This window comes from Homalodisca vitripennis, unplaced genomic scaffold (genome assembly GCF_021130785.1).
Source record: "Homalodisca vitripennis isolate AUS2020 unplaced genomic scaffold, UT_GWSS_2.1 ScUCBcl_4052;HRSCAF=9964, whole genome shotgun sequence".
NCBI lineage: Eukaryota > Metazoa > Arthropoda > Insecta > Hemiptera > Cicadellidae > Homalodisca > Homalodisca vitripennis.
In genome coordinates, this window is record NW_025780188.1 from 4,938 (window position 1) to 18,737 (window position 13,800).

At 32.2% G+C, this 13,800-nt stretch overlaps 1 protein-coding gene across 1 annotated transcript in view; it reads left to right on the forward strand.

Moving 5' to 3' along the window:
* The first annotated feature begins 232 nt into the window (after positions 1-232).
* Positions 233-13,800, forward strand: part of LOC124372806 — a 30,731-nt gene continuing 17,163 nt past the window's right edge. The window contains exon 1 of the mRNA XM_046831214.1: positions 233-295. Within this exon, the coding sequence (XP_046687170.1) occupies positions 237-295 (59 nt within the window). The 5' untranslated portion in view covers positions 233-236. The remainder of the gene's footprint in view (positions 296-13,800) is intronic.

A 13,800-nucleotide genomic window follows, 5' to 3' on the forward strand; every position in this document is an offset into this window, starting at 1 on the left:
CATAAGCCGAGGTGGCAGTAGTTTACGCTAAAGAGGAGAGACGAATTACGAGATTAAGGGTAGGGGCAGATGTCTGTCTATTCTTCCTCCATTTTTTGGCAGTAACTAGCCAGAAGTTGCACCGTGGAGGTGGATTGATTTGTTACGGCGGGGCGGAGCGCGATCATTGTAAAACTGTTGGGTTATCGGTAATGTTTTTATGTTGATTGTAAACTATAATTAGTGTATCAAATGTAATGCAGTTGCAGTGTAACATCTCGTGGTTTGTCCTCAATTACATTGTTCTCTTCCTTGGGTAAGTAAATATTAAGATTAAACTGAGTAATAACGATAACTTACGTCATATATTGTAAAAAATACAATTTAGGAAGTTTTCACAACACATTTCACGTCGACAAGAGGGGGAACACAAACAGTCTACAATTTGTACTAAAACAAAAATGTACAAAGGTAACAGGAAAACGTAAAATAAATAATAAGAAACACTAGTAAATTACAAATTTTCCAGAACTCGTAAAATTTAACAACACAATGCCACATTAATCAAGTATGATGTTTTCATCGTCTAAGCGTTGTACTGTATTTAGCTTTACTAATAAGCATTAAATTTAAAAATGGAAATTTACTGTATATCAAATACAGTTTATATCTTGAATACATAAGAAATTTTGTTGTTTACGTTAGTTTTCTAATTATTTCATTCACTACAAGCAAAGAATAAAATTAGTTTGGCTTCTGAAATCCTATTTTCATTTCATATCATATTTTTTCGACAGGTCACTTTTGTGCACATTTTTTATGATTATGACACCTACATTTTGTTTGGTTTGGAGTACAATTTATTTGTTGTAACTAAAACCAGCATTAGCAGTCCAAAATTTAAAATTGGCCTAAACACCCACATCTTAAAGTACATTTAAGAAACTAAAAAAAGAGAATAAAACGGATGTTTTTTCTTATAGGGCAAACCAAAGAATTAACTATATCCCATCGATATGGATACCTATACATTGCAGACACAAGAGAAAATACAAGAGACATTGAACTGTGTCCTCAAATATCAGCGTTGGGAAATAGCAACACTTTCCTACCAGTTTCGGATCATAATCTATTAAAATAGTCTATGAATAGATCGTGACAATTTCAATTCCCATTCTTACGAAGATGCAACAATATGTGTCCGGTCTTTTCACGATCGTGAGCAATAGAATAATTCTACAATAATTAGTGATAGAGTATGATTGCTGTTGGTTGAACGAGGTCCTGAAACAGTTGATGTATTTTTAATCTCCAGTTTCAGATGGTAATAGGCTTATGGACGTCAAATGGTTTCACAAGAATTACAAAAAGTGAAAAAGTACCGACACGGTTGTTACTTTATAGGTAGTCAGAAGATGCTTTATTTTCTTTCCCTTGTATTTTGTCTCCTGTTAGTTAATTAGTTATTGGCACTGGCTCTTTAGTAGTGGTTCCATTTACTTAAAGTTGATTAAGAAGATTATTTATTGCTTTCTTTTCTGTAAGTGCTTTTGATTTGTTTTTCTGAGTTGTTGATGTAGTTAGTGTTTTGCTACTTTCGCAATGTGTTCAGTTTCAGGTTATATTTTGTTTCCTTCCAGTTGCCACTCTTATATCTTCTACTTGGCCTGAGCAAAGATGACGTTCCAGAGTTTTAATGAAAGTATTCTGCACTCGAAACTGCAGCAACTGTTTTGTTGTTTTTTGGCTTTGCAATAAGTTGTAGAGAAATGGGCAGTATTCAGCTTTGTATGAATCGTGCTATGGAAAACGTTGCAAGCTAGATTAACATCCTCAGTCAAGGGCTCTTTTGTGAAAATAAATCTGATTCGATTTTAGTAAACAAGGATTTTAGGCTTTTCCAGTTATAGTTTTTCAGAATTTTAAAATTGTTCTGTAGACTTTTTACTGCATTTTCTCTTGGCTTCTTCAGATTTCTTGTAGACGTTATTATAATAAGAGTTTTCTTAAGATTTTGTCTTGTTCTATTTTTATTTTTATATGATTTATACTTTGGAACTGTTGCAAGATAATAACGTGTTAAGTAAAATGCTTGAAGATAATTTTCTCTCTTTATTTGTAGTTTTGTTACTTACAGTTGCATTGGGCATGTGGGGTGTTAGTTTGTTACTTACAGTTGCATTGGGCATGTGGGGTGTTAGTTTGTTACTTACAGTTGCATTGGGCATGTGGGGTGTTAGTTTGTTACTTACAGTTGCATTGGGCATGTGGGGTGTTAGTTTGTTACTTACAGTTGCATTGGGCATGTGGGGTGTATTGTTGGTTTAACCCACTAGAAACTTCACTAATTACGGGAGCACTTTCCTAGGAAATGAGTAACTGTCATCCTAAGTTAACTTAGCCAAGCATATTTTCTACGGTAGGTCACACAAATATACGTCCAGCTACTTCTTTTCTACTCCTCTACTCCAAAATATGCTGAAGAAAACAACAATAAATCTGTTATATGGGAAATAAAAAGGGAGGACTGTAATAAGAAATTCATTGTACAGTCAAAAAGAAACATTCGTACAACATTTAAAGAACATTGCGCCCGCAATAACTTTAAAAGCGAAGAAAAATTTGCAGTCGCATACCACTATATTAATTCTGGATATAATATGGTGTGTTCAAAAGAAATATAAAATTATTAAAATACGCTAATACACCAAGATATTTGAATTCATCTGAATCCTATTACCATAAATCAAGCAAACACAGATGATTTATTAAATTAAAAAGACGGACCAATACATATCACTATACCACTTACGAAGATTACAAAAATAACTTTCAAAATTTACACTGTATGATTCAAACCCATGATTTATCTTTATTTTACACAATAGGCTAAACACGAAAAATTAATATTTAATTGATTTTTTTATCAATTTTTAATCAATTAAACATAATTGACACCATTAGCCTTACTATATTAGGTGATAACTTTGATTGTGTTAGTTACACGAGAAATAAATCATTCATACAGATAAGGTGTGTTGAGATCCGGAAGATTATTTCAATTGGTTCTGAGGTCCACCGCTAGGGCAGCGCCACTTTGATTGTTACCGTTCAAATATTTATTACCTGAGCTTCTCACTCTCTGAGATGCTACAAATTAGAGCATTGAATGAGTTTGTGTAACTGATACGAACAAATGCTGATAGTTAGAAACTATTGATAAACCAAACTACTCAACGCTTAATATCATACAGTCTCAATAAATCATTTGCTAAGGCTCAGCTCATTTTTTGAACAGCTAATGATATAGATTCTATTAATTACATGTTGTATTTTTTTGTTAACGGGTGTAATTAATACGTATTTCCATCACCAAATGATAAAGTTATTCTCGCTACTATATATTGTTATGGTATTTTGTTTTGTATTTAACATAAACCATATAACTAATTAAAATAATTTAGCTTTTTTATTATAAATATATTTTATGTGTTATAATGGCATTTTGTATTTCAGTAGCAGTATGAAGAGCGTTCTGATACTAAACATTTTACTTGGATTTACTTACTCGGACCTGGGACCTTGCCATCCGGTCATTCCTGTACATGTGGATATCTGCAGAGTGAGTATTCATTTCTAAATAAACTATTTTACTATTATTTGTATATAGTAATATGGTCACACTGTAGAAGTGATATTCGTAGACGATATTTTAGCATTACATGAGTAAATTTCATTGGTAATTTGCATCAGCTTCAGCAACACAAGTGCATTCATCAAGACGTGTTCTAAATAATTTTTTAAAGAACGTTTTAGAATCTTATATAAGTATTAACATGCTGCCGGGTTAAACCAGACATAAATCCTCCTATAATTTCCTCTATCTTGCTCATTCACATTTATATAAATAGTGCTTAATTCCAAATGCCACTCCAAATTCAATTAAAAATTTCTAACCTAATTCTATAACCTCTGAATTAGTTCAATTCCCATCTAACCTAGAGCAGAAATAATTTGTCCTCAACATATTTGATAAGGTATACGGATTTATTAGATACTGACTATTAGTTATTTGATGTTTTAAACGGACTTTTAAATACATAACTCTCTATTGACACCTACATAAAAGAATTAAACTACATAAAAGGTATTGCTATGTTTGACGGTTACTCCACTCAACTTATTAACTTATTGACAACATACTTTACAAATCAATCAAAAGAAAAACAAGAAAATCTATAACGACATTACTATTTTTCAAGACAACAACCCGGAATACATTTGTACAACATACAGCAATATTTCAAATCAATTACAGAGAACTTTTGAAAAGCATACAAACAAATAGATCACGTACAAAACAAACAATAAATTATCAAAAATAGTAGAAAATCCCAAAAATCATTCGAAAAAAATCAGGAATTTATAAAATTAAATTTAACGACTGAGAGAAATTGTACATTTGCCAAACAAAAAGGAATATTAAGACACAATTCAAACAACACTTTTCACATATAAAATATGGAAGAACGGAAAAATGTACTATTGCGAAACACTTTATTAAATCAGGACACATCATCTCTGATAAAAACACAACACACTTGAATGCTTGGGAAACATTTTACATAAACAAAAATCGAGAAAACCTTGTTAATAATCAAGACGGACCTATTGAAAATTCTATTCTACTCTCAACATAATTCATAAGAAAATTAAAAGGTGATGAGATTTAAATATTTATACTGGGTAACCATTTTTCCGAATCTTTACCATATGTTATTTTTGTACTTTATGTTTAGAAAAATGTAAATATTTATTCGTTTGTGAAATTGCCTGACGATGGAATCATCGATTCTAAAAGGCCTCGAGAAATTAAATTAATATTGTTGGAATTTGTTTTTGTAATTCAATATTGGTATTAATTTTAATAATATGTTTAAGCCTAAGAAGTACTACACCAACTATTTTACTCATTAAAAATACAGATAGTATAATTTTGACAATTTTCACAACGCTTAAAAGAAGTAGTTTCAAATACACAGAAATTTAATGCTTCCCTATGGAAAATAGTCATTAAAAAAATCTGTAATAACTGTTATAAAATAAGTTACTTTTTCTAAAGGGTGGTAGTATTTTCTCAAGACCGATATTATTAGAGCACAAATTTGTAGATTTAGAAATGACAAACAAAAGCCTATACGAAAGCCGGGTTCTAATTTTTATAAAAAAAATTAAATTTTATAACGTGAGAACCATCAAATTCTTTAAGCTGCTCCCAAATCTTTTGTCTTTACGGATATTGAACGCTAAAACAATAAGATACATTCTACATTGTTAGCGACTGCTAAGAATCAGTGTTACGGCGTTATCAGTGAAGTGACTGAAACTATCTGAATGAAACGTCTAATAACTATAAACATAACGGCTTTGCAATAAATTGGTCAGTTGTGTGCTTGGTACTCCAACGTCTTTTTTTACATAAATTATGCAAATAAATATTTAATATTTATCTCCAAAACTTTTCTTGCGATCAGAAACTCTAAAATTATGTTCCCTTAAGTAGGGACTGTCTTGAAGAATGTTTCACTCAGCACTGACATAATAGTATCATTAAACATTCTAGATTAGAAAGTATATCTATAGTATCTTAATTTTGTTCAAACAACCATAAAGAGTGTTTTTTCTTGGTTTGAGTACCGTACTGTTAAAGCACCAGACAAAGTTTAGAGTTTTAGAGAGAGCAACTAACAGGACTTGACATGATCTTGGGGAACAAAAATGTGCTTTACTTCAGTTCTTTGTCCAGTACGTCTGTTATTCCACACCTTTATCTGAGATTTCTGAACATTTATATGCTTAAACTTTCTGGTCTTTATGAGGTTTGATAATAACAAGACCATAAATGATATCCACACTCATCCGAAATTCATTTCATACAAAGGATTTGGACTGTTCCCTTTAAAAGCAATAATACGAAATACATTATAGATTTTGAAACTCAAAATAGATACCTTAAATTGCAATTTCTTGTTAATGTAATAAATATATGTGAAATATTTACGTAATTATTTGTTGCCAGTGGCCTATCCAAATGTACATCAACTTTTACACGGACAACCTAGGACAGACATGCTCTTGGGTCAACCGCTACCTCAACTATACATATGACGGCCAAATACAAATAGCTGAACAGTACCTGCGTTTTGTGTAAGTAATACACAATTAATAAAATTAGAATTACAACAAGAGAACAAATTCTCAAATAAATTTTGTTTGAAAACAAAATTAATCATAAAAAACAATTATTTTCGATTTTAAATTATGGAAGAGTTAAAATCTGTGACATTGTTCATAAACAAAGTTTTATAAAAATAAGGCTTTTGAATAACATGATTGACGGCAACAACTCCAATATCTGTGGCATAATTAGTAAAACCTGTAGGTGTACTATTTGTTTGGTTTACTTTTCAACTTCTTTCTAAATTTAGAATGCTAAATACTTGCTAGAGCCCCAGACTCAAGCCGGCCTTGCTGACCACCAGATGTTTACATTGAGTTACCATAATCCATTGTAGCTTTTTCCGCAGAATTTACTTACTTATTATCTGAACTAAAAAGTCTGCACTACAACGATTCCTTAGTACAGTCAATCACAACATTATTAATCTTCCAGTCTTGCACTTTGCCTTGAGACTAGTCTGAGCAGTTCAGGGAAAAACTAATGTCACTAAAAATAACAGTTCCACTCAATAATCTAATGCAGTGTTATTAGTTAAAAATTGCCAATATACTTGATCTGAGAAGTGTTTAGGAATGGGAAACCTTTTAAGACTATGGTGAATGCTCAATACATATACAAGGGATATTAAAAATAATATGATCTGAGAAGTATTGCATTTTGTTTTAGGAATAAGCCACCAGTAAACACGATGGTGATGCTCAATACGTCTACAAGGGACATTACAAACAATGTGCTCTGAGAAGTATTACATTTTGTTTTAGGAATAAGCCACCAGTAAAGACGATGGTGATGCTCAATACGTATACAAGGGACATTACAAACAATGTGCTCTGAGAAGTATTACATTTTGTTTTAGGAATAAGCCACCAGTAAACACGATGGTGATGCTCAATACGTATACAAGGGACATTACAAACAATGTGCTCTGAGAAGTATTACATTTTGTTTTAGGAATAAGACACCAGTAAACACGATGGTGATGCTCAATACGTATACAAGGGACATTACAAACAATGTGCTCTGAGAAGTATTACATTTTGTTTTAGGAATAAGCCACCAGTAAACACGATGGTGATGCTCAATACGTATACAAGGGACATTACAAACAATGTGCTCTGAGAAGTATTACATTTTGTTTTAGGAATAAGCCACCAGTAAACACGATGGTGATGCTCAATACGTAGTCGAGGGATATTACAAACAATATGCTCTGAGAAGTATTACATTTTGTTTTAGGAATAAGCCACCAGTACACACGATGGTGATGCTCAATACGTAGACAAGGGAAATTACAACAATATGCTCTGAGAAGTATTACATTTTGTTTTAGGAATAAGCCACCAGTAAACACGATGGTGATGCTCAATACGTAGACAAGGGAAATTACAAACAATATGCTCTGAGAAGTATTACAATTTGTTTTAGGAATAAGCCACCAGTAAACACGATGGTGATGCTCAATACATATACAAGGGATATTACAAACAATATGCTCTGAGAAGTATTACAATTTGTATTAGGAATAAGCCACCAGTAAACACGATGGTGATGCTCAATACATATACAAGGGATATTCCAAACAATATGCTCTGAGAAGTATTACAATTTGTTTTAGGAATAAACCACCAGTAAACACGATGGTGATGCTCAATACATATACAAGGGATATTAAAAAACAATATGCTCTGAGAAGTATTACAATTTGTTTTAGGAATAAGCCACCAGTAAACACGATGGTGATGCTCAATACATATACAAGGGATATTACAAACAATATGCTCTGAGAAGTATTACAATTTGTTTTAGGAATAAGCCACCAGTAAACACGATGGTGATGCTCAATACGTAGACAAGGGATATTACAAATAATATGCTCTGAGAAGTATTACATTTTGTTTTAGGAATAAGCCACCAGTAAACACGATGGTGATGCTCAATACGTAGACAAGGGAAATTACAAACAATATGCTCTGAGAAGTATTACATTTTGTTTTAGGAATAAGCCACCAGTAAACACGATGGTGATGCTCAATACGTAGACAAGGGAAATTACAAACAATATGCTCTGAGAAGTATTACAATTTGTTTTAGGAATAATCCACCAGTAAACACGATGGTGATGCTCAATACGTAGACAAGGGATATTACAAATAATATGCTCTGAGAAGTATTACATTTTGTTTTAGGAATAAGCCACCAGTAAACACAATGGTGATCCTCAATACGTAAACAAGGGATATTACAAACAATATGCTCTGAGAAGTATTACATTTAGTTTTAGGAATAAGCCACCAGTAAACACAATGGTGATGCTCAATACGTAGACAAGGGATATTACAAACAATATGCTCTGAGAAGTATTACATTTTGTTTTAGGAATAAGCCACCAGTAAACACGATGGTGATGCTCAATACGTAGACAAGGGATATTACAAACAATATGCTCTGAGAAGTATTACAATTTGTTTTAGGAATAAGCCACCAGTAAACACGATGGTGATGCTCAATACGTAGACAAGGGATATTACAAACAATATGCTCTGAGAAGTATTACATTTTGTTTTAGGAATAAGCCACCAGTAAACACGATGGTGATGCTCAATACGTAGACAAGGGAAATTACAACAATATGCTCTGAGAAGTATTACATTTTGTTTTAGGAATAAGCCACCAGTAAACACGATGGTGATGCTCAATACGTAGACAAGGGAAATTACAAACAATATGCTCTGAGAAGTATTACAATTTGTTTTAGGAATAAGCCACCAGTAAACACGATGGTGATGCTCAATACATATACAAGGGATATTAAAAACAATATGCTCTGAGAAGTATTACAATTTGTTTTAGGAATATACCACCAGTAAATACGATGGTGATGCTCAATACATATACAAGGGATATTATAAACAATATGCTCTGAGAAGTATTACATTTTGTTTTAGGAATAAGCCACCAGTAAACACGATGGTGATGCTCAATACGTAGACAAAGGATATTACAAATAATATGCTCTGAGAAGTATTACATTTTGTTTTAGGAATAAGCCACCAGTAAACACGATGGTGATGCTCAATACATATACAAGGGATATTAAAAACAATATGCTCTGAGAAGTATTACAATTTTTTTTAGGAATAAGCCACCAGTAAACACGATGGTGATGCTCAATACATATACAAGGGATATTACAAACAATATGCTCTGAGAAGTATTACAATTTGTTTTACGAATAAGCCACCAGTAAACACGATGGTGATGCTCAATACGTAGACAAGGGATATTACAAATAATATGCTCTGAGAAGTATTACATTTTGTTTTAGGAATAAGCCACCAGTAAACACGATGGTGATGCTCAATACGTAGACAAGGGAAATTACAAACAATATGCTCTGAGAAGTATTACAATTTGTTTTAGGAATAATCCACCAGTAAACACGATGGTGATGCTCAATACGTAGACAAGGGATATTACAAATAATATGCTCTGAGAAGTATTACAATTTGTTTTAGGAATAAGCCACCAGTAAACACAATGGTGATCCTCAATACGTAAACAAGGGATATTACAAACAATATGCTCTGAGAAGTATTACATTTAGTTTTAGGAATAAGCCACCAGTAAACACAATGGTGATGCTCAATACGTAGACAAGGGATATTACAAACAATATGCTCTGAGAAGTATTACATTTTGTTTTAGGAATAAGCCACCAGTAAACACGATGGTGATGCTCAATACGTAGACAAGGGATATTACAAACAATATGCTCTGAGAAGTATTACATTTTGTTTTAGGAATAAGCCACCAGTAAACACGATGGCGAATGCTCAATACGTAGACAAGGGAAATTACAAATACTATGCTCTGATAAGTATTTCATATTGTTTTATGAATGGAAAACTAGAAAACACTGTGGCGAATGCCCAATAAGTAGACAAGGGACATTACAAATACTGTGCTCTGATAAGTATTTCAGATATAATGGAAAACCAGAAAACACCCAATAAGTAGACAAGGAACATTACAAAAACTATGCTCTGTTTAGTATTGCATTTTGTTTCAGGTATGGGGAACCTACAATCACTGCAGTGTATGCCCAATACGTAGACAAAGGACATTACGAATATATTGATGTGAGAAGTATGTAATACATTTTTAATTATATACGTATTTGTTATTTTATTGGAGTAATTTTTAGTCATTGTAAGTTCCAATTAAATCTTATAGTACTAAGTGTATAGTGATGAGGTATTCAGGCAATGAATAGTTTTACAATTTCTACTCACTTATTGCATGGTGTTGTTGATTTGTTTTTAGGCTGGTTTTACTATTTAGCACCACATTTTAAGCAATAATTTTATTCAGCTTGATATCGTTTAATAATGACATTGATTTTAATTTAGGTTATTTTATTATTTTTAGTGGTCAATTTATTAAACAATTACAGTTAGCTTATTGTTTTATAGTTTTTTTTTTCATATGACTGTCATTTAAGCATATACATTTCTTAACTTATTCAAGTGTTATATATTTTATACCTTTATTATTTTTGTATACGCTAGATATGTGTTAATAATCACCTACGAAATTGAAATAAAGTGATAGGATCCACCACTTTTGTTCACAGTTGTTTAAAATAATTTATACATGGCTAAACGAGATTCTTGGACTGTATATCTTGTTCAATCAATCATCCTTTGACATAGAACTTTCACCAGTAATTAAGGTCTTTTTACTGAAATGCATATCCTGGGGAAATATCGATCCTGGGTTTAAAATAAACCATTTGGAAAGTGTAAAGAATGAGACCCACACACACCTAATGATACCCAGATCAAGAGTTAGATAATATTTATGTCGTTGAGTCGTCTTTATAGTCAGATTAGTTTCACGCCATGCCAAACACGTAAAGCTTTCCTTAGAATCAAATAATTATGACAAGTTTTATAAAACAAACTTCTAATAACCAAACTCCCAGGGCAGTGTTTTTGATACTTAATATATCTCTAGGGCTCTAGCGTCTCGGTTTCAAACGTGTTTGTTAATCCTGGGTTAACGCAATGTGTGATAAGTATTGGAATCCTGCCAAATTTGGGCAGGATTCGTTTTATTACAACTTTAACTACTGTTCTCGACCTAGAGTTTTCTCTCTGGTCAGGTTTGACTGAAATCTATTGTTTACTTAGTGTTTACCCATAAAATTACACAGTGTCAAGTTCGTTAAGGTCTCTTTTTAACGTGACTCTCATGATAATTGTAATGGCTCCTAGAACTCTGCCCTCTTGGGTTTAGTTAAACTGAAGAATATCCAGATAAGTTTCATTAGAAACAGTGGAAAGATTTAGCACAGTTTAGTAATGCCGGTCAGTAACAATAGGCTCTGCAATATTTGAAGACAAGTATTGAAATGTATTACTGTGTCAAATGTAGACCTTCAAAACAAATGAACATACGAAAACGCGTATCTACATTCGAATTGTCATATTAGTAGTATCTACGGCTAAAACAAATTATGAATGATAAGCTCTTTATTTCCAAGAGCGAACTTAGAACCTTTATGCCCTTTCTTACAATCTACCTGTACCAGTATTTTCAACTAGAGAACTTTTTTTGGATGCATATTTTAAGATCTTCAAGCTCATAATATGAAATTGCTTGTGAAATTCGCCACACTGCGGTGTGTAAAGCTGCAATAACAATACGATAGTGTTAAAATGGTTTTTTCTTTGTATGTTTATAAAATTTGGGTTTTTCTGTTGGGTCTGTGCAAGTTAATTTTTAAGAATGAATAAGCTCTTTATTTCCCAAAGCGAAATTAGAACCTTTATGTCCTTTCTTACAATTTACCTGAACCAGTATTTTTATATACAGAACTTTTCACTACATGCATATTTTGTGATCTCCAGGCTCACATGATGAAATTGCTTGTGAAATTTGCCACACTGCGGAGTAAAGCTGCAACAACAAAAAGATAGTGTTAAAATGGTTTTTCTTTGTATGTTTATAAAATTTGGGTTTTCTGTTGGGTCTGTGCAAGTTAATTTTTAAGAATGAATAAGCTCTTTATCTCCCAAAGCGAACTTAGAACCTTTATGTCCTTTCTTACACTTTATTTGAACCAGTATTTTTATATACAGAACTTTTCACTACATGCATATTTTATGATCTCCAGGCTCAAATGATGAAATTGCTTGTGAAATTCGCCGCACTGCGGAGTAAAGCTGCAATAACAAGATGATAGTGTTAAAATTGTTTTTTTCTTGTAAGATTATAAAATTTGGGTTTTTTATTGGGTCTGTGCAAGTTAAATTAAGTATTTATAAGTTTTGAGCATTAACTAAACAAATGTTTTATATTTTTGATTGGCATCGATAGAGTGCACTGACCTCATCTTGTGTTTTGTTTAGACGGGAAATTCGTATCTCTACACGTGTACTTTTTGTTGTTCGATCCGCCCAACCTTGACATCCACTACGTCTGTACAAGCGATCCTGACTTTAGTAAGTAGAAAGTCATTTTTATTTTAAGATATCATACAATTATGGAAGTTAATTTCTATACTTAGTGCGTTGAGTAAAGCGAGTCATTTAAGATAAGCATGTTCAAACGTCGTTTTATTGGTTTGTAAAATATAATATACAATTTAAAAATTAAAAACATGTATTGGATTTTATAAATTGATAGTTTAAAAGACATGGTCAAAATATAGTTCTCTTTAGACGATTAAAAAACAAGAATCGTAAAGTATAAGTAATATGTTTAGTTAATATTACAAAACAAGTTTAACTTCCTGGTTTTTTTTGTTTGCAAAGTTGTCGTGAACATGTACAATGTTTGTAGCAACGCCTTCATGTAAACATAACAGTACAAATAAAATTAATCGTTGTCTGTCTTTTTAGAAAGATAAATAATACGTATTACAAAACGTTGCTTAAGTTCGTGGGTTAAAATTATAGCTATGAATAGAAGAATCTAGGGTTTGAGTTTTGTTTTCAGGTGTATCTTTCGGGTTTAATCAAGCATTGTATCATTTTCGAACAGTCATTATGCAGGAGATTACAAAACCCTTGCAGAATCTTTTCTGCCAACAAGAGTGTTCATTAGCTGAATAGCTATAAGATAACAGTCAATAGAGAATTAGGTGTTTGTTTAAAGCTTATTATTGGATGATTGGAAAGTACAAGTTTAATATATTTGTCATCTACAAAAAGAACATAAAATTCCGTCTAAATACCATGTATATTTCTTTCAGAAAATGGAAAAGGCACTGGCAGTGTCTATATCGAAAGCATATACCCAGATGGACCGGAGGAAGATCAGGCGACAATCAATAGAGTACTTACACTAAGCGGCTTTGATCCATCGGAACTCATTAGGATAAATAATAAATGCAACTGTTCCATCATTCCAGATCATTTTGGAACGGGTAAATGCCCAAACATGAACAACAAAGGGTCTAATTCAACTAATACAAAAATATGGGATGAATGTTGACTAGTGAACACCATTGTACACTACTTGTAATAATTACTGTTTTCTCAAGTTATACAATAAATTAAAAGTATTTTATTTTT